This window comes from Somniosus microcephalus, chromosome 1, assembly GCF_052327205.1.
Source record: "Somniosus microcephalus isolate GS21.2 chromosome 1, FLI_Smic_1.0, whole genome shotgun sequence".
Lineage (NCBI taxonomy): Eukaryota > Metazoa > Chordata > Chondrichthyes > Squaliformes > Somniosidae > Somniosus > Somniosus microcephalus.
This window is the reverse complement of record NC_140987.1, coordinates 423,490,491-423,515,510: the sequence shown is the minus strand read 5'-3', so window position 1 is coordinate 423,515,510 and position 25,020 is coordinate 423,490,491. Positions and strand designations below refer to the sequence as shown.

Here is a 25,020-nt window from a genome sequence, read left to right as displayed (position 1 = left end):
TCTCCCTGCTGGCATGAGTCATGAGGCATGAGTCATCATTCAGTGGAAAAATGACAGGATATGGAGTAAGATAATATTCTCTAGAACAAGCACATTTTTCTTTTTTTTTTGGTGAATTATTCAATATTTTCTCCCATCCTCTCAAGTGAATTTCTGGACTATACCATACACAGAAATCACAGAAACCCCACAGTGCAGATAGAGGCCATTTCGGCCCATCGAGCCTGCACCGACACATATCCCACCCAATCCCCGTGACCCCTACACCAACACATATCCCACCCTATCCCCGTAACCCCACGTATTTAATCCCCCTAACACTAAGGGTCAATTTATCATAGCCAATCAACCTAACCCGCACATCTTTGGACTGTGGGAGGAAACCGGAGCACCCGGAGAAAACCTCACGCAAACACGGGGAGAATATGCAAACTCCACACAGAGTCACCCGAGGCTGGATTCGAACCCGGGTCCCTGGCGCTGTGAGGCAACAGTGCTAACCACTATGCCACCGTGCTAACCACTATACCCCAGCCATGAGCTGCTCTGCTCTCAGGCATCTGTAATAAAAGCACCTTTACTTTACCTGAAGAAATTGTTCCCATTTTAGGAAAGTTACCTCAATGTTTGGCTCTCCCTCTTTTAATTTTAGCATTGGGTGCTGAGCTCCAAAGGGATGTTGGACTCCAATGGAAACTAGATTACTTTAATGTGCGAACATGCAGGTCTAGCTCTCCTGTTTCCTTAGCTGCAAGAGGAAGCCTTAATCCAAAGGCAGATTCATGGGTGTACATTTTCATGGATCTAGAATACAGTCTATTTCATGCAGCTCCGGCTATTTGTACTTCAGCAATGGCAGGAGAATACAAGTAATTGTCTGCAAGCCTCGAATATAAAAGCACTTTAAAAAGTGCACAAGAGTAGCTTAGTGTGATCTGTTCTAAACCTCCCCTTCCACTCAGCACCTCATCCTGATGGTGAACTTGTGATCAGAAACTCAAATGGTGGACAATTCACAGACAACAAACCCACATCCCAACATTCTGTAGTAGACTCTAATTTTCTTTTTAAGCCTCTCTTCATTGTTATAGTTCAGAAATTTAAATCATCAAGCTCCCATTACCTGCATTCCCAGTTAAAAGCTGCAGTATTATTCCCTTTTCAAGTGGGTATCTTTTAACTTTAAGAGTCATCCCGTAGCCCAGTTGGTGGCATTCTCTCCTCCGAGTCAGAAGGTTATGGATTCAAGTCCCACTCCAGGGACTTGAGCACAATATCATCTAGGTTGACACTCCAGTTCACTACTATGGGAGTGCTGCACTGTCAGAGGTGGCATATTTTGGATGCGATGTTAAACCGAGGCCCCATCTGCTCTCTCAGGTGGATGCAAAAGATCCCATGGCACTATTTCGAAGAGCAGGGGAGTTCTCCCTGGTGTTCTAGCCAACATTTATCCCTCAACCAACACCTAAAAACAGATTATCTGGTCATTATCACATTACTGTTTGTGGGAGCTTGCTGTGTGCTAATTGCTGTCGTGTTTCCTACATTACAACAGTGGCTACACTTCAAAAGTACTTAATTGGCTGTAAAGCGCTTTGGGACATCCGGAGGTCATGAAAGGCGCTATATAAATGCAAATTCTTTTCAAGAAATCTAAAGTCACCAATCATATTCAGTGCAGAAGCAGCAGAAAAAATACATGCATGTGGAATACAATGATGGGAGAATAAGTAATGCAATTAAAACAGACAGTGTAAGTTATTAAGTGGTCTTCCATAAGACACCAGCAAACAGGACATGATAAATTCACCTTACCCAAAGAACAAGCTGACTTCACATGCACATTCATGTCCTCCATTGCGTTCATGTAAAAAGGCAAGAAGCAGAGGGAATTTCTATCTCACTCTCCAGTCATGGTCCGTGGAGGAAAATCTGCCTCATACATTATTTTTTTTAAAGTTGGTGCTTTTAAGACCGAGCTCCGGTGCTTTTAAAATCTGTCAATTTGTGGAAAGTCTTGTACAAATTCTGCAATCGCTCCTCAGTCCTGAAACACCGTAAAGTGCAGTAACAAAGTAGTGCCGTTTACAGCAGTGGTTACAAGTACCTGTTTCTGTTTCACTCTTTTCAATGTCCTCCTCAGCTATTGTGGAGAGCTCATGCCTGTGCAGTAACTGGCTGTGTTCCTCCAAGTAAACGGCATCCTGCTCAAACAGGCACTTGGTTCCTTGTAGGATAGACTGCCGATCACCAAGATCCTTCACACCCAGTGACTCTACCAAAAGTTAAAAAAAAGGGGAAATAAAACTTCAGCAAGTCAACAGGTTTAACTTCCTTCACTGCCCTATTGCAAACTGCAGCAGTTATGTAAATTACACTAGCACAACATCAAAAGCATACCAAAGAAGTGAGATCATCTGAATTGCCCAGATAATCTTTAAACAATAGTACCCGAGTAATTCCCTTAAAGGCAAATGTGCCTGCCAAGTTATTAAGCATAGGAACATAGCATAATGTGTACACTTAAATCAACAAAATAGATTACAGCCTTGCAAGCTTAGATTTTGTTTTCAAACTTGGAATGACCCTATGGCTTCAGTGGTAAAGTTTTGTGGCCTACTTTTGTGGCTGTACGACTCCAGCAAGAAAGTGTCAAGACTCCCATTTCTTGAACTCTGATAGATATAGTGGCAGAATATCTGGGCTTCTTTTAACAGAGCACAAGTAGCTTCAGTGGTAGAGCACTAGAACACCCAGAAAGTCCCATTAGCTCTATAGTAAAATACAGATTTGCAAGTGGTACAGGGAGCCCTTGTAGTCGAGCCTGATTCAGAAAGCACCTGTTGGAATTTCAGCTACACTCAACAATCACAATTCAATAAGATTAGGGTAAACTTCTGAAATGTTCACCCCCTCACCCAAAGAAACATTTGTTCACGCACACACATTGATAAACCTAAATATCTGCCCTGTTGAGTACAGTATTCCAACTTACAAAAAAGTTAGACAATGATTTATTTATTTTTTAACTTGAGTTATATCAAAATAAGAGCGCAATTTAATACTAGCCACCATCATGTGAACCACCTTTATCATGCATCATGCCAAATGCAACTGGATGCCACCTTGAAAAAATAAACATTTAATAAATTCATGAGCCCATTTCAAGAGTGACAAATGAACAGCTTTAAAAATAATGTCCTGGAATTTGCAGTCAGCACTGGCCCTGAAGTAAGTTTGGCACAGAGATCCTGCGAGCTCGGTGTCGAGAAGTTTGGGTTTTCCAACGCGTAGTTCAAATCAACGGAATATAGTGGGGATCCCCTAGTGCGAGCTGCTATAACGTCAACAAGCTATCTAAGTAGCCAATCAAAATGCAGAATTCTTAGACAGCAAACAAGGACGCTCTTAAAATACTAACTTTTTAAAAATGTTAAGAGAGCAAAACAAAGATTTGAGCTCTCACATGGGAAAAGGCGAACCTGAAATAAAGATGAACAAAAAGTTTCTTAAAAATGTAAATTTTTATTAAAATGGATAAATTTGACACTACACAAACTTAAAATTAGTTTTTCAGGGCCATAACCTTTGTCTAGCAGTCAATACGCTGTTAAAACCCCAGTTACACCTAATCCCTTTGGGTTTAACTTTGAGTGGGGAATTTAACAGCAGACTTACTGCGGAAGAGCCAAAGTTTGTCTCAGTTTCCCTGATTTGTGAGATTACACTGATTGCCGGCTTTGTGGGTTGGGGGCACAGCGCAGCCTGTGGAGGAGCAGTGAATGACAGACCCCAACTTCAGGAGTTCCGCATTAGGCTGCACATGCGCCAAATCCCGAAGTTCCAGTCAGTTTCAAAGGCGGAATGACGGCGAACGTTGCCAGTTCACCGTCATCCAGACCGCAAATTCCGGGCCAATATAAGCTTCATGACTACATACGAAGATCTCTAAAACTAAATATTTTGCCAAATTCAACAGTGGCAATTATGTGAAAAGAAACCACAGTCTTGTCTCTTCATATCTGTACAGCAGGCCATTGAATATAATACGATCAAAGTACAGAGAGTGAAAAGTAGCTCTCGTCTTAACAGAGCACAAGTTGAAAGTTAGCAGATCAGCAGCAAGGCAAGTCAGGAAAACCTCTTTACACAAAGGTTGTAGTAGACTTGTGGAATAAATTAACAGAAAAGACCGTTGAAGTGGACAGTATAAATTGCTTAAAGAGCCAACTAGATGGATAGGAGAGCGAAGGGTTGAGGGAAGCTGTCTCTTTGGTATGTTGGGTAATAATAAGACAATTCAAATTGTGGGGTTTTTGTATGGAGTATTGAAGCTTGCGTTCTTGTACTTAAACTGGTTCATTGCACTATATGCTGAGCTTTCCTATTACATAGCGATATAGGTCAAAGGTGCTATATAAATGCAAATTGTTGTCGGTTGAGGCATACATATATCATAGAATCATAGAAATTTACAGCACAGAAGGAGGCCATTCGGCCCATCTTGTCCGTGCCGGCCGACAAAGAGCTATCCACCCTAATCCCACTTTCCAGCACTTGGTCCGTAGCCCTGTCGATTACGGCACTTCAAGTGCATATCCAAGTACTTTTTAAATGTGATGGGGGTTTCTGCCTCTACCACCCTTTCAGGCAGTGAGTTCCAGACTCCCACCACCCTCTGGGTGAAAAAGATTCTCCTCAAATCCCCTCTAAACCTCCTACCAATTACTTTAAATCTATGCCCCCTGGTTATTGTCCTCTGCTAAGGGAAATAGGTCCTTCCTATCCACTCTATCTAGGTACCTCAATTTTATACACCTCAATTAGGTCTCCCCTCAGCCTCCTCTGTTCCAAAGAAAATAACCCCAGCCTATCCAATCTTTCCTCATAGATAAAATTCCCCAGCCCAGGCAACATCCTCGTAAATCTCTTCTGCACCATCTCCAGTGCAGTCACATCTTTCCTGTAATGTGGTGATCAGAACTGCACACAGTATTCTAGCTGCGGCCTAACTAGTGTTTTATACAGTTCAAGCATAACCCCACTGCTCTTATATTCTATGCCTCGGCTAATAAAAGGCAAGTATCCCGTATACTTTCTTAATCACCTTATCTACCTGTCCTGCTACCTTCAGGGATCTGTGGACATGCACTCCAAGACCCCTTTGTTCCTCTACACTACTCCGTGTCCTACCATTTATTGTGTAATCCCTTGCCTTTTTAGCCCTCCCTTAATACATTACCTCACACTTCTCTGGATTGAATTCCATTTGCCACTGTTCTGCCCACCAGGCCTGTCCATTGATATCTTCCTGCAGTCTACAGCTTGCTTCTTCATTATCAACCACACGGCCAATTTTTGTATCATCTGCAAACTTCTTAATCATACTTCCTACATTCAAGTCCAAATCAGTGATATATGCGAGTCTTTCTTTTAAAAAAAAACTCGGTGTCATTAATTCTGTTTCAACCTGTAACAGGGCTCGACTTTCTCCCTTGTGATGACCAAAACTGCTGTGGTCTAACCAGAGCATTATACAAAAGCAAAATTGGTGCTCCACAGTGATTCCAAACTCCTATCTCACAGCAGCTGTGCCAGATCTAAGAAGCGGCTGCTTTACAAATCATTTTGCACCAGCAACACACACCGACTACAAAAGGGAGCAAACATTGTAGGGTTTCTGCTTACTGTAATAAGAATTTTATGTTCAAGCCAGGAGGGTCCCCACAAAGCAGTCAACCCAGAAATTGAGAGGCAACTGGGGTGATGGTTGATTGGGGGATGGGGAAAGAGAGCACCTAAAATCAATGCAATTCTTTCACATTAGGCTGTATAGCAGTGCCAGTCACTAGTGACACAAGAATCAGAAAATTTCTGACTTGCCGGGCCCACGAGATGAAATTTGTTTCATACCAGGCTATTCTATACTTGCACTTAGCCCATGCCAAATAAATTTTGCTTTAGAAGGTTGAACTTTGTGGAACATTTTGATCATCAGAATTACACCAGCGGAATCACTGAATCAGATTCCATTTTTTTTTTTAAAAAGGGATTTTGTCCACTGCAGCATTTACAAACAAGGAGTTCTGTATCCACTTTTTCAGACTTGGAGAGATCTCCTGAGGCTTGGAAATGGAAGAGAGAAGAGGTAGCATTGGGTCACCACCTGTTGCCAACTCCAAAATATCCTTCACTTTACACACCATCCTGACTTGGACATAGATTGCCATTTCTTCCTCGTCACCAGGTTAAAATCCTGGAAATCCCCACCCTGGGAGCACCTTCACCACACCATCTGCAATGGTTCAAGGAGGCGGTCCAACACCACCTTCTCAAGGGCAACTAGGGTGGGCAATAAATGGCAGCCTTTCCAGCGATGCCCACACCCCAAGAATGAAATGAAAATTGGACTGGAGTCAGAACAGGGGTGGATCAGGGTCTTGAGATCATGGCTTCAGGTATGATATTTGCTTTGCTTATGACCCTACACTGAAAATCTTTGTAACTTTAAAAACGAATGGCTCCGCACATTAAGACAGAAAAGAGTGTTAAAAAGACATTGATTTTAAAAGCCAGACTTTTGAGGTTTAGCTTACATATTTTAAATTTCCAGACAGCTTACTCAGAAACCAGTCCAAAATTGAGCAGATGACAACCCCAGAGGGGAGGGATTAAATTTCCATTTCATATCATTACCTAAAATCTGCAATACCAGCATGAGTTCTGCAATGGTTAGGACACTGCCCTTTCACCTCTGGGGCCCAGGTTAAAAATCTAGCAGGAGATGAAAATGCCTTAAGGAAATTTTGAAACAGGAAAGCAGTGGCAAGGCGATGGAATATAGGAAGGGAGTTCAAGAGGGCAGGGGCATATGGCTGAAAGAGCAGATGGGAATAGTGCAGCAAAAGGAGTGAGGAAATTGGAGAAATGGAGGGGGCAAGCAGGGATGTATGGAGTGAGGAGATTACGGAGGATGGGTAAGGCGCTGCCATGGAGGGATTTGAAGGAGAGGACAAAGACCTTGAAATCAATTTGCTGGAGCAAGAGGGAACCAGTGAGGCCTGGCAAGGAGCAAGTAATGGGAGTGCAAGTCTTTGTGCAGGTGCAGATGCAGACATTCTGAATGCGTGTAATTTGTGGAGGATAGGAGCAGCAGGGACAGCATTAACGAAGTCAAGATCCAAAGTGGTAAAGGCGTACAGTAAAACTTTAGCAACAGTAGAGAATAGATTAGGCAGTGCCACTTACTGTTTTGAAGGTGGAAAAAAAGTCATCTTGGTAATGGATCAGATGTGGAAAAGGGAGCCAAATTTGAGCAACATGTTAAGATTGTGGGCAGCACGGTGGCATAGTGGTTAGCACTGTTGCCTCACAGCGCCAGGGACCCAGGTTCGAATCCGGCCTCGGGTGACTGTCTGTGTGGAGTTTGCACATTCTCCCAGTGTTTGCGTGGGTTTCCTCCGGGTGCTCCGGTTTCCTCCCACAGTCCAAAGATGTGCGGGTTAGGATGATTGGCTATGATAAATTGACCCTTAGTGTTAGGGGGATTAAATACGTGGGGTTACGGGGATAGGGTGGGATATGTGTTGGTGTAGGGGTTACGGGGATCGGGTGGGATATGTGTCGGTGCAGGCTCGATGGGCCGAAATGGCCTCTATCTGCACTGTGGGGTTGCTGTGATTTCTGTGATTCAAAAGGCAACACAGCAGCACAGAGGTGATGAGCCATGGGATGACAGGATGGGGGTTTGTATTTCATGAGTACCTGACATCAACTAGCTTGAGATACTTCCCAAGACAAAAAAAACCTACCCCACTCCCCCAAATCCAAGTGAGAACCACCCCACCCCACAATATACCAAATCACAAAGCGATCTTGCATCATTATTGTGCACTTCCTTAAAACAGCACCAGCATGTGTCTGGGAACCGGACTAGAGAAAAAAGAAAACTTCCATAATTCCTGCTGCGTACACAATCTTTGATGACTGTGGTAGCTATTCTGACAAAACCAGCAGTGGAATGGCACAATATTTTTCTTGTGTACTTCAAGCTGTTACAAATTTGTGCATTGCCTTAGATATTTTCTCAGGTACAGTGATGGTAGTCACTCCCATAAGTGGTCTACGCATCTTAGGTTTAGGGGTGTGCCCATACTGACCAATAGCTAACTATATTATAGGATAATCAAGGATAAAGAGTGCCCTGCTGTGAGTCAAACTGGATATTCGTGTCTTTCACAAGTGCGCCTTTCCAATCTTTTCAAAGGCAGGCTGAGTAAACACTTGATAAGACAAGGCCAGATACGAATTATTAAGCGGTTTTATTTCACAGCAAGTAAACATACATAGCAATAGTTATGATGGGTCTCAGTTCAAATTAGTACAAATTTTTTGTGTAACAATAAAAAAAGACAAAAACACCAAGCTTCCCTACATCAGTGGGTCATCTTGCTTGACTTTAAACAAAATTAACTTCTACCTGCTCTCTCGCATTTTAACCTTCTGAGTCTGACAAAAGCTTGTCCACATAGCTTTCGGTTTTAAAAACTTGTTAGTGTTTCCAGTTCTGCTTTTATTTCTTCGTGTTCACAATCTGATGGGACGGCCTATGTCCGATAAGCCCTACTCACACCCGCGACCTCCCAACACAATGAATGTGAGGGGTTTATCAATTACTGAGACAGGCTAACAAATTGCTTATTGTTTAGTTTCTGGGGTGGGGGGGGGGGGGGAAACAACTTAATTGCCATGGTAATTAGCATTATAACCAGATTCCATCACATACTTTTATTTTTAAAACTTGTGTGAACTTTGCTTTAAAACGTTAATATTTAAATGTAACTATTTTCCAAATCCTTTGTGGAAAAAGTCAAAAAATCCCAAAATGTGACACAAGCGTATCATGAAAAAACTCCATAAGAGACAATGAAGGAATGTTGTCTGCAGGGCAGCATGAAATAGTGAAGATGAGAGTATTGAACAATGTTCTGAATTTTGCAGTATGACAACAGTGGGGATAGATAGAAGAGAAAGGAGAAATGGGATTTTAAAACCTATTGTGTGTACAATTAAATATATTTTGAACATCTGGGCTCTTTTTTAAAGTGGCAATGCTAAAGAAAGGAAATGGGTGGTGATGAAAACAGTCTCCTCTTTAGTAAACACAGCTGACTGAGCAAATGAGCACACAATTCAACACTTACGCTGCACAATTTTCATACATTGTTTGTGGCACAACAATGGTTTAATTCATTCACAAAATGTTAACTGCTTCCAGAATTTATTTTTGTAAAACATAATTTTTCTCAGAAGTCAGGGAAAGATGCAATTCCCAAGGTTCTCTCACTCCCAATGCTTCCCTTACTGCTTTCCGCCCTGTACGAGTTATTTTCGGCCAGGAAACGACGTTCCTATTTTTCTTTCCGGGAAACCATGACCTACAAAGGATAAGTCTACTTTTGAATTCAGAGAATGGCCCATTTGAGATGGTCAGTATTATAATATAGACGCGAGGCAAGTACAGCATGTTTAATCAGCAACAAGTCCACAATTGCTTTAAAAGGATACACGAGAAGGTATTTACCTTGCCGATTTCCTGCGGAAAATTTAAATCTCCCTTCCTAAAAAATACATTTACCATTCCATAGCTGAGAGCGCAAGCATAAGGACCTACACTTTCTGCCAATGGTACCCCTCAGTAAATCACCTGGTGGCATACTCAATTTTCTCCACCTCTCTCCCTTCCTGTGAGAACTGTCTTTGATTTTGTGCATAAATAAAGATGCACCATTGACTGGAGAGAGTTTCCATGGAAGAATTATTCCAGGACGGCAGTTCGGTGGTGCAGTATACTGGAGTGCTTATCCACTGTTCTATAAAGCCACAGGTATCAAGCAAAGGTTCAGTGTTTCCGTAGTGGTAGAAATAAAAAAATTTAAACAGGGCATTATCCCTCCTTCCCAACTCCTTTAATGCAGTTTCTGTGCACCTTCCAGCAACAAGACCAAAAGTGGTATTAATAAGGCAGCTTGGGACAGTTTTGTAAGCCAATCTCTCATTCAGGGAACAGCAAAGGATTGTGTGTGTGAGAAAGGAGAAGATAGTAGCAACAAAAATTGAACAAATAAAATAACCTAGGGCGAGGAGAGAACAGAGCGAGAAAGACCAAACATATCTGGTTTACTGTATCATCCCAGTTCTGTTCCAGGACTCCGTTTTGCCAAATTAATATTTTTTGCTTACCAACCCTCCCTGATGAATCCCCCCCCCCCCAAATTATATTCTTTTGCTACCAAATTACCCTCACCTTGAAACAGAGTAAAATTGGACTGCCTTTACAACATTCTATGCATGCCACAATTCAACTGCATGCCGTGCTCGGAAATAAACTACCCTTTCCCCAAGTTTTTGGAACCCTTTTGTATTTATCTAGTCAAAAGACATTTCTTTTCCACAAGATTTAGACAGCTTGAGTTTTTAAAATTGAAGTCACATTGTATGAATCCCGAGAGTAGAGCCATGAATTAGATTAGTTACTGCCCAAAACACCAGTTACTTAATAACTGCTGTCTGCTTGGAGCCAAGCTCTCATTTATGCTCACAGCCAGTTTGCATTTATCACAATATGAAGGACCATGAACTGCAGCTTACCCCAAAGCTACATGTCCCAGTGTGATCAGTATTAACTGTACAGAATTATCCCCTTCAGTAATGCCACAGCACCACCAATCTTGGTTTTTTTTTTTAAAAAGCTCAGTCAAAAACCCACAATTCACAAGTATAAACAGATCATATACAGTAATCCTATTAGGAACCCATCCCAGATTCTGTCCCGCAAATAACATTTAGTGTCCTGATATTAGCTGATTCTTCCTGTGTCACACTTCAAAGCTTTTCTCTCATTTTCACAGCTTTCTCCCCTGTATTCCTGAGTCATGCTAAGGTACAATTCCACAGGTATCAGCAGTTCTCCAATACATCAACCAACTCTTGCCCCACGCTGCTCTTTCTACCAGATCCATTCCCCAAAGTGGCCTGATAGCAAAATACTGCGGATGTTGGAAATCCGAAATAACAGCAGAAAATGCTGGAAAAACTCAGCAGGTCAGGCAACATCCGTGGACAGAAATTTGAGTTGACGTTTCGGGTCGAACCCTTCTTCAAAACTGGAAAGAAAAGATAGATCGGAGGCAGGGCTGCGATCAGACAAAAGAATAAAAGAAACAAAAGAAGTAAAAAAGAGACAATAAAAGGTATTAGAAGCTAGACTAGATGGTAATAGGCTGAGATTGGGTGTAAAGTGTACTGGCAGGGCAAGAGATAGCTGCCAGGTGTGAGAGAGAAACAAAAGGAAAGGTGGGGGGGGGGAAAGGAGTGGAAAAATTACAAGAAAAAATGAAATTGGGGCCGAGGTTATGATCTGAAATTGTTGAACTCAATATTGAGTCCGGAAAGCTGCAGAGTGCCTAATCGGAAGATGAGGTGCTGTTCCTCGAGTTTACGTTGAGCTTCCGTGGAGCCCCAAAGTGGCCTTTTCTCCACCTTTTCCTCCCAGTCCTACAGTGCAAAGCTGCGTTCTTGTCTGCAGGGGGCGGTGGGGTAAAAGCTAGGCTACATAGTTTATATCAATCAATCAATGTCCCTGTTAATTTGCATATATCCTATGTTGCTGATGCGGAAAGATCTTGGTGTTCTGATTTAGGATTTATCTTATGAGACAATAATACGGAAAACAGCCCTTTCTATATCTCCAGGCTCATAAAATTCAAAACAAAAAAACCCCAGCAAGAAATATAAACGCAAACAGGACTGAGTTGCCTGGGCTTCAAAAGCAGGATGGTCAGGGCTTGGAGCTACATGTGGCACTAGTATGGACAGTGCTGGCTTAGTGGTTAAATGCACCTCCCAGCGGGGTAATGAGTGAGACAGGCCTGGAAATTCCCAGGTTGAATCTCCAACCATTGCTGAGTCAACTGATCTCAACCAAGGTAGCAGTGTAGGTGCTGCAATTGTCCTCGGTGCCCATGGGTCATAGAAACATAGAAGATAGGAGCAGGAGTAGGCCATTCGGCCCCTCGAGCCTGCTCCGCCATTCGATGAGATCATGGCTGATATCCAAATTCAGTACCCTGTCCCTGCCTTCTCCCCATATCCCTTGATCCCTTTAGCCTTAAGAAATATATCCAACTCCTTCTTGAATATATTTAATGAACTGGCCTCCACCGTCCTCTGGCAGAGAATTCCACAGGTTCACCACTCTCTGGGTGAAGAACTTCCTCCTCATTTCAGTCCTAAATGGCTTACCCCTTATCCTTAGACTGTGACCCCTGGTTCTGGACTCCCCGGCCATCGGGAACATCCTTCCTGCATCTAGTCTGTCCAGGCCTGACAGAATTTTATAGGTTTCGATGAGATCCCCTCTCAATCTTCTAAACTCCAGCGAGTATAAGCCCAATCGACACAATCTCTCCTCGTACGTCATTCCTGCCATCCCAGGTATCAGCCTGGTGAATCTTCGCTGCACTCCCCCCATGGCAAGAACATCCTTCCTCAGATAAGGCGACCAAAACTGCACACAATATTCAAGGGTCACCTGAATAAAGGTACTTGTGAAATAGCCTTCGAGAGAGGACAGGAGGAAAGAAAGGAGGGAAAAGAATCAGATTCCCGCTCTGTACAGAGCAACGAGCAGCCAACAGCTTCCCCTAGACTTGGATTTCAAACTCGTACCACAGCGTCTGATCACAACTCGGTTCTATCTGCCAACTGCCTCCACAAATCAGCCACCTCACATGTCACAACGGTTTGCACTCTCTAGGCCGATTGTTGTGCAATACTTTTTGAACTGAAAAATATCCACAGAAGACCTTCAAGGACTGCTCCATTAAACTTGCATGCCTCCACCCACCAAAATTAGGCAAAAAGCCTTACCCAAATTCAGTTCAGAAATCACACAATCAGAATAAAACAAAGCAGGAGCTTGTAATGAGGTGCCAACATAACAACAAACAAACATGTTTCTTTGGCTTTCTCACAAGTAGAGAACTAACTCAGTCACTAAAATATCTCTCTTTACAAGTTTCTGTAAGATTTCCAAAAAGAGAGCCTTAGAGAGAGTTCTACTGCATTTCCATACACTGGATTGCCTTAACACAACATGGTGCAAGATTTGCTCCATACACACATTGTAGTTCTCACATTAACCAAGGTCTTACCAATTAAAGCAACAAAAAAAATACATAACTTTCTCCAAGAAAAGCATGGCTCACACTCATAAAAGTGACATTACCTTAAGGCTGTCGCTATACCAGATATTAATTTGAGTTAAGTACTTATTTAGAGTGATACAGTGCAAGCAGGCCTGTCAGCTCCAAAACACATTCTAGCTAGGAGAAACTGGCATCCAACAACTTGCATTTATATAGCACCTTTTATGCAGTAAAATGTCCCACGGCGCTTCACAGAAGATTTGACACCGAGCCGCGCCAGGACATATGAAGACAGGTGACCAAAAGTTTGGTCAGAGAGGTAGGTTTTAAGGAGCGTCTTAAAAGGAGAGAGGTAGCGAGGCAGAGAGGTTTAGGAAGGGAATTCCAGAGCTTAGGGCCTAGACAGCTGAAGCCATGGTCGCCAATGGCGGAGCGATGAAAATCGGGGATGCGTAAGAGGTTGGAATTGGAGGAGCACAGAGATCACGGAGAGTTGTAGGGCTGGAGGAGGTTACAGAGATAGGGAGGGGCGAGGCTATGGAGGGATTTGAACACATTTTTTGCTATTAATAATCTCTGTCATAGAATGCTGCAGGTGAAAAGGGTGTCTGCATATTGAAGGCGTACTGCATACCTTCTAAGGTAAGCAAGATTCACGCTTACAATTTTTCACCTTCCAGTTAATATTGAAGGCTCAGCAGGATAGATGGCTCTACGCGAACATTAAAAATGAAATCTAAAACCTTTTAAAACTTTGCGCATTCGGTCATTATCGTACTGAAACCAGCGTCAAGACTAAATGGCACAAGACCAGTCCCTGGAGGTGGCCTCACACTGCTTGGCTAAATGTGATTCCAACAACATCACAGACAAGTTTGCACTGATACAAAGCCAAAACTCTCATTACATCAACATAATAAAGTATGTTTAGCACTGACCTGTAGATCTGGATGATTGAGGAATAACTGACCACATAAACACAATCAGACCAAGCTTAGTATTTCACTAAACAATTTAAAGCTGCACATCATTACTGAACAGTAACACAATACCATTCTTTTTGCTGCCCACCAGTTTTCAAAGTTTACAGTAAACAGAAGGCATGCATACCTGGGTTTTCATTCCTTCCTCCCCCCCCACTCTACTGTGAATCTTAGTTACTGCGGTGATCTCACTTGGCCGATTTAGGATTCGACAGTAGCAACGTACTACATAAAATAAATTTCACAATTGGTTGAGCCTTCACACTGTGCACTTTTTCAGCACATGCAATATTGCTATTATCTATCTTTCCCTTCAGTGTCCAATCCTATTGAAACTGCTTTACGGTGAGAAACAAGCAGTCTCCTCCTCAATCCCTATGGTATGACCGGTTTAGTGTCCGTAGCAGCTGTCAATTGCTAATGTCATAGCTGAACCTGCCCTTGTGTGGTCTCAGAGTACAGAGATGCTAAAACTATCGCAAACAGATGTATTTATGTAGCCCAAAAAGATTCCGAGCACATTATTTTGTCAACTTCAAAATTTATATTATGTAATAACAGGCTATGCAATGGGAAGTGCACACATTTTTTTTGTTATTAATAATCTCTGTTATAGAATGTCGCAGGTGAAAAAAAGGTGTCTGCATATTGCATACCTTCTAAGGTAGGCATGGATTTTAAAGGGTACGTCATGTCTAACGAACCTAGATGAATTTTTTGAGGAAGTAAAGTAGTAGACAGGGGAATGTCTATGGATGTAGTTTATATGGACTTTCAGAAGGCTTTCGATAAGGTTCCACACAAGAGACTGTTAGCTAAAATTAAAGCTCATGGAATTGAAGGCAAATTATGGACCTGGTTAGGAGATTGGTTAGGCGGTAGAAGACACGAGAGTAGGGGTAAGGAGTATGTACTCGAATTGAAAGGAAGTGACTAGTGGTGTCCCACAAGGATCTGTGCTGGGGCCTCAACTATTCACTATAATTATTAATGACTTAGATAACACAATAGAAAGCCATATATCCAAGTTTGCTGATGACACAAAGATTGGGGTACAGTAAGTAGTGCAGACGGGAGCATAAAATGACAAAGAGACATTGATAGATTAAATGGACAAAACTGTGAGAGATGGATTTCAATGCAGGGCATCTATTTTGGACACAAAAAAGGACAGTTCCGAGTATTATTTAAATGGTGAAACGCTAACAGTGGAGGTCCAAAGAGATTTAGGGGTCCATGTACACAGTTCTCTAAAATATAGTAGTCATGTACAAAAAAATCAAAAATGCCAATGGAATGTTAGCCTCTATAACTAGAGGGCTACAATATAGAAAGGGAAGTTATGCTACAGCTGTACAAAGCCCTGGGTAGACCACATCTGGAATACTGTGTACAGTTCTGGGCACCGCACCTTAGAAAGCATATATTGGCCTTGGAAGGAGCGAGGTGCAGATTCACCAGAATGTTACCAGGGTAGTAGAAGTGTGGATCACTCCCACAAAAAGCCGTAGATGCTCATAGAGTCATTGAGACATAGAGTTACACAGCACAGAAAGAGGCCCTTCAGCCCATCGCGTCCGCTCCGGCCATCAAGCCCTGTCTAATCTAATCCCATTTTCCAGCATTTGGTCCGTAGCCTTGTATGCTATGGCATTTCAAGTGCTCATCCAAATGCTTCTTGAATGTTGTGAGGGTTCCTGCCTCTACCACCCTTTCAGGCAGTGAGTTCCAGATTCCAAACACCCTCTGGGTGAAAAAGTTCTTCCTCAAATCCCCTCTAAACCTCCTGCCCCTTACCTTGAATCTATGCCCCCTTGTTATTGACCCCTCTACTAAGGGAAAAAGTTCCTTTCTATCTACCCTATCTATGCCCCTCATAATTTTGTACACCTCAATCAAGTCCCCCCTCAGCCTTCTCTGCTCCAAGAAAAACAACCCCAGCCTATCCAGTCTTTCTTCATAGCTGAAGCACTCCATCCCAGGTAACATCCTGGTGAATCTCCTCTGCACCCTCTCCAAAGCAATCACATCCTTCAGTAAGGCTTTCGATAAAGTCCCGCACAGGAGACTGGTCAAGAAGGTAAGAGCCCATGGGATCCAGGGTGCCTTGGCACATTGGATCCAAAACTGGCTTAGTGGCAGAAGGTGATGGTGGAAGGTTGTTTTTGTGACTGGAAGCCTGTGTCCAGTGGGGTACAGTATTCCAGCTGTGGCCTAACCAGCGTTTTGTACAGCTCCATCATAACCTCCCTGCTCTTATATTCTATGCCTTGGCTAATGAGGGCAAGTATCCCATATGCCTTTTTAACCACCTTATCCACCTGTTCTGCTGCCTTCAGGGATCTATGTACATGCACACCAAGGTCCCTCTGATCCTCTGTCTTTCCTAGGGTCTTACCATTCATTGTGTATTCCCTTGCCTTGTTAGTCCCTCCAAAATGCATCACCTCACACTTTTCAGGGTTAAATTCCATTAGCCACTGTTCCACCCATCTGACCAACCCATCTATATCGTCCTGCAGACTGAGGCTACCCTCCTCGCTATTTACCACCCTACCAATTTTCGTGTCAGCTGCAAACTTACTGATCATACCTTTTACATTCACATCCAAATCATTAATGTAGACCACAAACAGCAAGGGACCCAGCACCGATCCCTGCGGTACCCCACTGGACACAGGCTTCCAGTCACAAAAACAACCTTCCACCATCACCCTCTGCCACTAAGCCAGTTTTGGATCCAATGTGCCAAGGCACCCTGGATCCCATGGGCTCTTACCTTCTTGACCAGTCTCCTGTGCGGGACTTTATCGAAAGCCTTACTGAAATCCATGTATACCACATCCACTGCACTACCCTCATCCACACACCTAGTCACCCCCTTGAAAAATTCAATCAAATTGGTCAGACATGATCTTCCCTTGACAAAGCCATGCTGACTATTCCTGATTAATCCTTGCCTCTCCAAGTGGAGACTAATTCTGTCCCTCAGAATTTTTTCCAATAATTTCCCTACCACTGATGTTGGGCTCACTGGCCTGTAATTCCCTCGTTTATCCCTACTACCCTTCTTGAATAATGGTACTATGTTAGCTGTTCTCCAGTCCTCTGGCACATCCCCTGTGGCCAGAGAGGTTCTGAAAATTTGTGTCAGAGCCCCTGCAATCTCAATTAATAATTTTAAATGAGATTTTTGTTTGACATGGGTATAAAAAGGATATAGAGCCAAGGAGGGTGGATGGAGTGAAGATGATCAGCCATGATCTCACTGAATAAAAGGAACAGGCTTGAGGGGCTGAATGGCCTACTCCTGTTCCTAGCCAAGGTTCACATTTACAATTCCTCACCATCCTTGGTGATAGGATAATGAGCAAGGGGTGAGGAACCAAATTAGGACCAGGTACTGCCACAATGGGAAACAATTATAGGTTACTTCTGAGGAAGGGTTTATACCCGAAATGTCAACTGACTCGTGCTTTCTTACGGATAATGCCCGACTTGCTGAGTGTCTCCAGCGTTTTCTATTTTTGTTTTAAATTTTCAGCATCTGCAGTATTTTATTTTTTTGCTCAAAGCTTAATGCACCGTGTTTGCTTAACAAATGGCACAGTTGTGCTTTTCAGCGAGGAACTGAGCCCCACAGACAAAGACAGTCCCAGGTTAGATCACAGGTCCATACCCAAGTTAGCCGTCAACCAGCATGGTCACTGCAATAATACTCCGGCCTAGGAAAAATGAAACAAAAATCAGCTATGGCTCCTGTTCCTGATCACTATCAGGCAATTCCTGTTAGAAAGCGCACACATATGGATGCAGAGTAAGCAGAACCAGGCTTGGCTGTGATGCCCCCAAAGTTGAATAATCTACTAACATTTACTCTCTGGGATCAAACATGAAGAATGGCTATTTAAGCAAGATCCAAGAAGGTGACTTGTGCCACAGCATGAATAAGCACCTACACAACAGTAGGAAAGAGAACTGGAGGGGGAAATAGTCTCTGTAATTCACTGGTTCTAATGGTTTGGGCAATCCTAATTTGCTGGGATTTCCCCACACTCGCATTGGAAAGAGGATGTATCCAAGAAGAGAGAATGGATGCATGGGCAGTGATAATGTTGATTACAATACTGCTCTGTCTTTGCTCTCGATTTTTAAAAGCTTTTTGGGGTCTTGTAGAACACTTGAAACTTAAAGATCAAATTCCTTTTGAAATCCCAATTTAGCGGCTCCAAAACCGACCCATCCCACACCAGCCTCTTTGCCCGTCTGCTATTCACACTGACCAATTCAATAATCTTTCCTTGCCCTCCGCTGCTCCAAGTCATGGCACCTCTCTTGTTGCATTATCAACCCTGCCCTTTTAAGTACCTGCTGGCTTCCTTCCCCTGGAAGTATTTCTCCTCTGTTCATCCTCCGCAGTGTTTGACATTCCACTCTCAAAATCTAGACAGACTGTTAATGGTCTGTTGCAGTGTTGTAAAATATCCCTGTTAATGAGGTGCTGCAGTCTAACTATTGCAAAGAGCTAGCAGAAAAAGATGTTAAATCAGAGGGGGGGGGGGGGGGGGGCAGAGAGAAATTAATCTGAAGTGGTTAATTACCAACCACTGCATTATCTTCTGACACTATCGGGTTGATATACAAGTAAATAAATCTGCAAAGGTCAACAACAGTTATATTGGGAAAGAAAAACAAAGAAAGCATTTTTCACGACCTCAGGACGTCCCAAAGCGTTGTACAGCCAATGAAGTACTTTTGAAGTGTAGTCACTTTTGTAATGTAGGAAACGTGGCAGCCAATTTGCGCACAGCAAATACCCACAAACAGTAATGTGATCATGACCAGATAATCTGTTTTTGTGATATTGTTTGAGGGATAAACATTGGCCAGGACAACAGGGACAACTCCCCATCTCTTCTTCGAAATGATGTCATGGGATCTTTTACGTCCACCCGAGAGAGCAGTCGGGGCCTCGGTTTAACATCTCATCTGAAAGACGGCACCTCCGACATTGCAGTACTCCTTGTAGGACTTGAATCCACAACCTTCTGACTCAGGAGAGCGCGCTACCAACTCTCGGCTGACACTCCTTCATTGGCCATTCCTTTAAACTGCATGCCATAAAATATTTATCTTTGCTAGTAATACATAAACTCTACAGGAAGACCTTAACCATTTCCCCCCTCCAGTTCTCTTTCCTACTGTTCTGTGGGTGCTTGTCCATGCTGTGGCACAAGTCACCTTCTTGGATCTTGCTTAAATAGCCATTGATCCCAGAGGGTGAAAAAAAAATTTAAAAATAGAAAACGCTGGAGACACTCAGCAAGTTGGGCATTATCCGTAAGAAAGCACGAGTCAATTGACATTTTATGTATAAACCCTTCCTCAGAAGTAACCTATAATTGTTTCCCATTGTGGCAGTACCTGGTCTTAATTACAGTTATGTGAATATTTGAGAATTTACGCAAAATTAGTCAAAATATTCACAGAACACGGAGGCCGAGTCCTGCTGTAATCCAAAGCAGGATCATCTATTCTATTCCAATAGCCCCATGCCTTTTTTAATGATAGCTCACATTTTTCACATCACTCACAGCATTATGAAGCACTTGCATATGTACAATGTGTTATATAAATGCCATGCAAAGCAATAATTATACTTTGAATAGGAGAAAGCTGGATGATATGCAAGAGCAGGGGGATTTAGGGGTTCAGGTTTACAAGGCATTAAAAGCAAAACCTCAAGTGGAAAAGGCCTTAAAACAGGGTGGGTAAATGTGATTAGAATTTTGAATCACGCGGAGCATAAACGCCAGCACGAACTGGTTGGGTCAAAGGCCCGTTTCAATGTTGTAACTTCTATGTATTTCTGTGCTAATGGAATACTGGGTCTTATGGCAAGGAACATAAAAGTCAAGATGCAATTGTGAATCTATATTTGATGCTGCCGTACTATTCCATTGGTGCCAGCTACACACTGTTGTTTTGTCCACAAGTCCCCTTAATTATGTGCGACTCTAGATGGTGAATGGTGCTAGGAAATTCTACTGTAGGAGGCATCACAACCATACTTGATCCTCTCCTTTATGATCTATAGTTACTCAATCTAATTGCTTCAACATCCCATTTGTACCCTTTCACTCCTATTAGCACCCATCTCTTAATAGGTTGTGGGCTCAAGCTCCACCGCCGCCACCCTCCCCCCCCTCTCCCGACACCCCCTCGGATTTGAGCACATAATCTAGACTGGCACCATATTGAATTATTAGAAGTGCCATGTTTTGGGTAAGATGTTAAACTGAGGACCTGTCTGCTAGGTCAGATAGATGTAAAAGATCCCATGGCACTATTGAAAGAGCAAGGCATTCTCCTGCTGTCCAGGCCAACATACCTCCTTCACCCAGCACCACCAAAGAGATTCACTGTGGACCTAGCTGTGTAAATTAGCTGCCACGCTTGCCGACATAACAATAACTGCACTTCAGAAGTATGCCATTGATTGTGAAGCACGTTGGGATGTCCTGAGGAAAAGTGAACTTTCACTTATATAGCATCTATAACACCTTTAAAGTCCCATGACCATTTACAGAGAAGGGGGAAGAGACAGAAGATAAATATGGTGGAAGAGTTATGAGATGACCCAAAAGCTTGGTTAAAAAGATGGGTTTTTAGGTTATATAAATGCAAGTTTTTTGTGAAAACCCAGGCAAATTACTCATACAGCACATCCTTCATCCTCGGAGAATATTTTCTTTCTTGGTTCTAACCGGCACCATCATTTCTTTAAATATTTTTTCTTTTTGTGTGTTTTACAAAGTTCTTTACTATTTCCTTTTATTACCTGCCAATCATTTTTCATACACCCTCTCGGCACTTTCTATATTCTGCTCGATTTGCTTTTGTATTGGCTCTAGATTTATCGTATAACTCTTAAGTCTCATTTTAATTTCACTACCCATTCAAGGAACTCAGTTATTGCTGAACCTCTTACTTCTTGTGGGAACATGTCTACTTTGTATCCTAATAATCTCCTGTTTGAAAGTTTCCATTATTTAACCACTGTTTCATCTGCCATTTTTTTCTTTCCAATTTATTCCCTTTTTATTTTGTTAAAACTTGCTTTTATTCTAGTCACCTTTACCTTTGACTGTTTCCTCTTTTTTCAGTTTTTACACTGAACTTAATTTTGTTATGGTCACGGTTTCTTAAATGTTCCCCATCCCCTTACATTACCTACTTGCCCCACATCCATTTCCTGGAACTAATTTCACACTGAATGTGCAATCATGTTATGTCAATCTCTTTCAGCACTGTAAGGCAATGCTTGAACACTGGCTGGGAAAGTGCACTCAAAATTCCATATAAATGAATTAAGTAAAATATCAGTTACCAAGGAATGCATTAAAGAAAGTAACCTAATCTCAGGTTTTACAGAGCACTTATACACTGCTTAAACTTTGCTCTCTTGGTTTAAAACATAATCTGAACTCCTTAGTTACAGTAACTTAACCACAGGCATCCACAGTTAGGGACAGGGACAAAGCCAAATCAGCTCAGGATGCAAAACAATCCAGGAAATTCAGGGACAGACGGGACCTCTATAAATGTTTTCACACAAAAGTGCTGTCTGTCCCTGAATTTCTCTGAATCCTTGACTGGTTTACCCTTCCCCCATTCAAATCAACAAGAAATCCACAATGCATGTGTAATAATTTGAATACCAGCTTGGATAGCACATCTTGTTTAGTGGTGTAAAGAATAGTGACTCAAAACGGTGCTTTCCTCAAAAAAGCCGTTTGAAAGTCAGAATGGCACTGTGCACATGTTGGACTATATTTTCCTCCATTTGCCAATTTTAAAGTGATTCGTTTTTTCTAAAATTTGCAACGAAAATAGAATCCTTGAAGCTGTAAAATTTCTTTCCAGGCATTTTGTGTACAGCATGGACTTCCTGTTACACTTTAATGATAACAGCCCCATTCTAAAACAGTATCCTCTGGCTCACTGTGGGTAATGCCAGTATATATTTTTTGGTTCTGATCTAGGTATAACAGAGGAAGACTCCAACCTCCAGGATTAGCTTTAATTTGGCCAGAGTAACAAAGAACAGTGCATTACTCTCATCACAATGATAGTGTTACCAAATTAAGTTTAGCAAAAAAAAGTTTTGCTAGCATTTTTCCTGAGAAGTGAACTCCTTTAATGGATACAGGAAACATTTTTCGGGATTCTTGCTTTCCTCTCCCTCATTTCCTCTTCAAGTAGTCAAGTGAAATACTAGTACATGGGCATCATTTTTGCAATCATACAATTCAGATCATTTGCTGTTCAAATTCTGAGCTGAAAAGAAATATAAATTGCTCCTCTCTATTTCCAGCGTGGTTGCAAGTCCAGTAAAATCATCAAGTATACAGTAAATCGCTGGACATAAATACTGCAATAATTAATCAGAGTGAAAAAAAAAACAATCGAATGAAATCAATTAAAAAAAGTCCCGACGTTAATGAAAAGTTATCAGGAGGATGTAAACAGACTGAGAAACACATTATTATACGGTATGCAGCAGAGACAGATGCCTACAGCTTCTGGCTGAGACGCGTGATCTGATGATACAATCAACCATTCACATTCCTGCCCCGATGACAGCGGGGTGCATGCAGATCGAAAACTTACCTACTTCAGGAGGTTTCTCAATACTGCAAAGGATCGGGCTGGGATTTTGCGATCATTCCTCCCACATCGCCACGTAGAGGCATATCCTGCCAGGCACGTTGGCGCTGTTACTTTGAAACAATCTATGGCCACAATGCAACTCCCCCGCGCTCCCTCCTTTCCTCCACCAGTCCTTCTTGAACAAGATGGAATGTTGCACATAACAATTGCAACTAAAAGACAAATCAGTATTTGCTTTCCTTTCTCAGCGTACAAACTACAGTTAATATAGTCGACCGTTTTATAAGTGAAGCCACAAATTAAACTTTTCAAGAATCTCAAACAAAACAAATCATACTTCTTTCTTGTTCCTCTCCTTTCCCCCCATGTAGTTCCTTCCACTTCCTTTAGGAATCAAGCTGGGAATCATTATTAATTTGCTCTCGCTCATTCTGGGAGTATGATAGGAATGCAGGAAATGAACCTCCCCTTGGAAACCACAGCAACCGCGAATAAAGCTTGCAATAACTTCACAGCGACTGAAACGCACAAAGAAAGTTGCATTTGAACTCCACAGGGAGTGGGGAGGGAAGGGGAGGGGGGGGGGGGGGGTCCGGCAACTTCTGGATGGGAATGGGAGGCAGGGGAAGTCCCGCCCGCACCTTCTCCCATTGGTACTCTGGCAGTCACAAGACACATCAGATTCGCTATTTGCAAGTCAATCTGTCAAGGCAGCAACAAAGCTCCCAGTGTAGCCGTGTTCCATAATGACACATTGTCCCTTTGATAGTCCGCATGGGATGCGATTTTCAACTCTGCGGAATCCATTTACCGAAAGTGCAGATTGCTGCCTATCAATTATTTTCAGAATTGCTTTTTTTTTTTAACTGGGATTAACCTTTCCACATTTTCAGGCTCGATTGCAAACAGGTAAATGACAATGAAGCAGCAACCACATTTTCAAAAAAAAAGGTCTGTAGTAAAACAATCAAGCTCCCCCTCCCTTTTATTTCACCCAGAGCTGTCCGGCATCGGAGAAGTGCTAGGAATTAGAACTAGACCGGTTGCAAGCCGTTGTTAACATACGGAACAGTGAATGATAACAGGACTAAACAGACTAGATGCAGGAAGGATGTTCCCGATGGTCGGGGGGGTCCAGAACCAGGGGTCACAGTCTAAGGATAAGGGGTAAGCCATTTAGGACAGAGATGAGGAAGAATTTCTTCACCCAGAGAGTGGTGAACCTGTACAATCTAAATGTACACTCTCAGGAGCCGCAAGCCTACATTTCGTTGTACTGCACTTGTGCACTAACAATGACAATAAAAGTTGATTTGATTTGAATTCTCTACCACAGAAGGCAGTAGAGGCCAATTCATTAAATATATTCAAGAAGGAGTTGGATATATTTCTTAAGGCTAAAGGGATCAAGGGATATGGGGAGAAAGCAGGGACAGGGTACTGAATTTGGATGATCAGCCATGATCTCATTGAATGGCGGAGCAGGCTCGAGGGGCCGAATGGCCTACTCCTGCTCCTATCTTCTATGTTTCTATGTAATGCGTTTACTGTTCGGCGCAATATTTATTAAAGGGCGCAATTATATCACACATTTTGAATCAGTCAGTGCTTTAAAGTGTCACGGAGCCAGGAGCGCGAATTATGTTGAAAGAACAACAGAAAACGCTGGAAAAACTCAGCAGGCCAGGCAACATCCGTGGAGAGAGAAACAGAGTCAACGTTTCGGGTCGAAACCCTTCTTCAGAACTGAGAAAAGGCAGTTTGGGGGAGGGGGATGAAAGAAGAGACATTAAGAGATATTCAAGGCGAATTATGTTGCCAGCTACACATTGGAGAGCGAGGTCAGGAAAGATGGAGCTCTGTGCTTGTGTACCAACACAAACAGCAAAGCTCCACTCACAACCACACAGACGAGGAAGGCCATTCGGCCTGAACAATCTACAGTTCCCCCATTACTACAGCCGACTGTTTCCTAAATGATTCCAAGGTGTTTGCCTCAACTGCTCCACTCAAAGGACCATTTCACATACCGATCACTCTTGTGTGTGAAGAACCTCCTGCCACAATTGCTAAATTTGCCTTTTACCAGTTTGAACCTCTCCTTATCCTACTCTCTTCGGTTAGCACAAAGTAGCATTCCAAATCTACTGAAG

The 25,020-nt window shown here is 42.5% G+C and overlaps 1 protein-coding gene across 4 annotated transcripts in view; it reads right to left on the bottom strand.

Moving 5' to 3' along the window:
* Nucleotides 1–25,020, bottom strand: part of amot (angiomotin) — a 131,016-nt gene that overhangs the window by 76,866 nt on the left and 29,130 nt on the right. For 2 of the 4 annotated variants that reach the window (XM_085999907.1, XM_085999919.1), the window contains exon 4: nt 2,111–2,278. In XM_085999907.1, the coding sequence (XP_085856033.1) occupies nt 2,111–2,278 (168 nt within the window). The other 2 variants (XM_085999915.1, XM_085999910.1) reach the window with 2 other exon arrangements.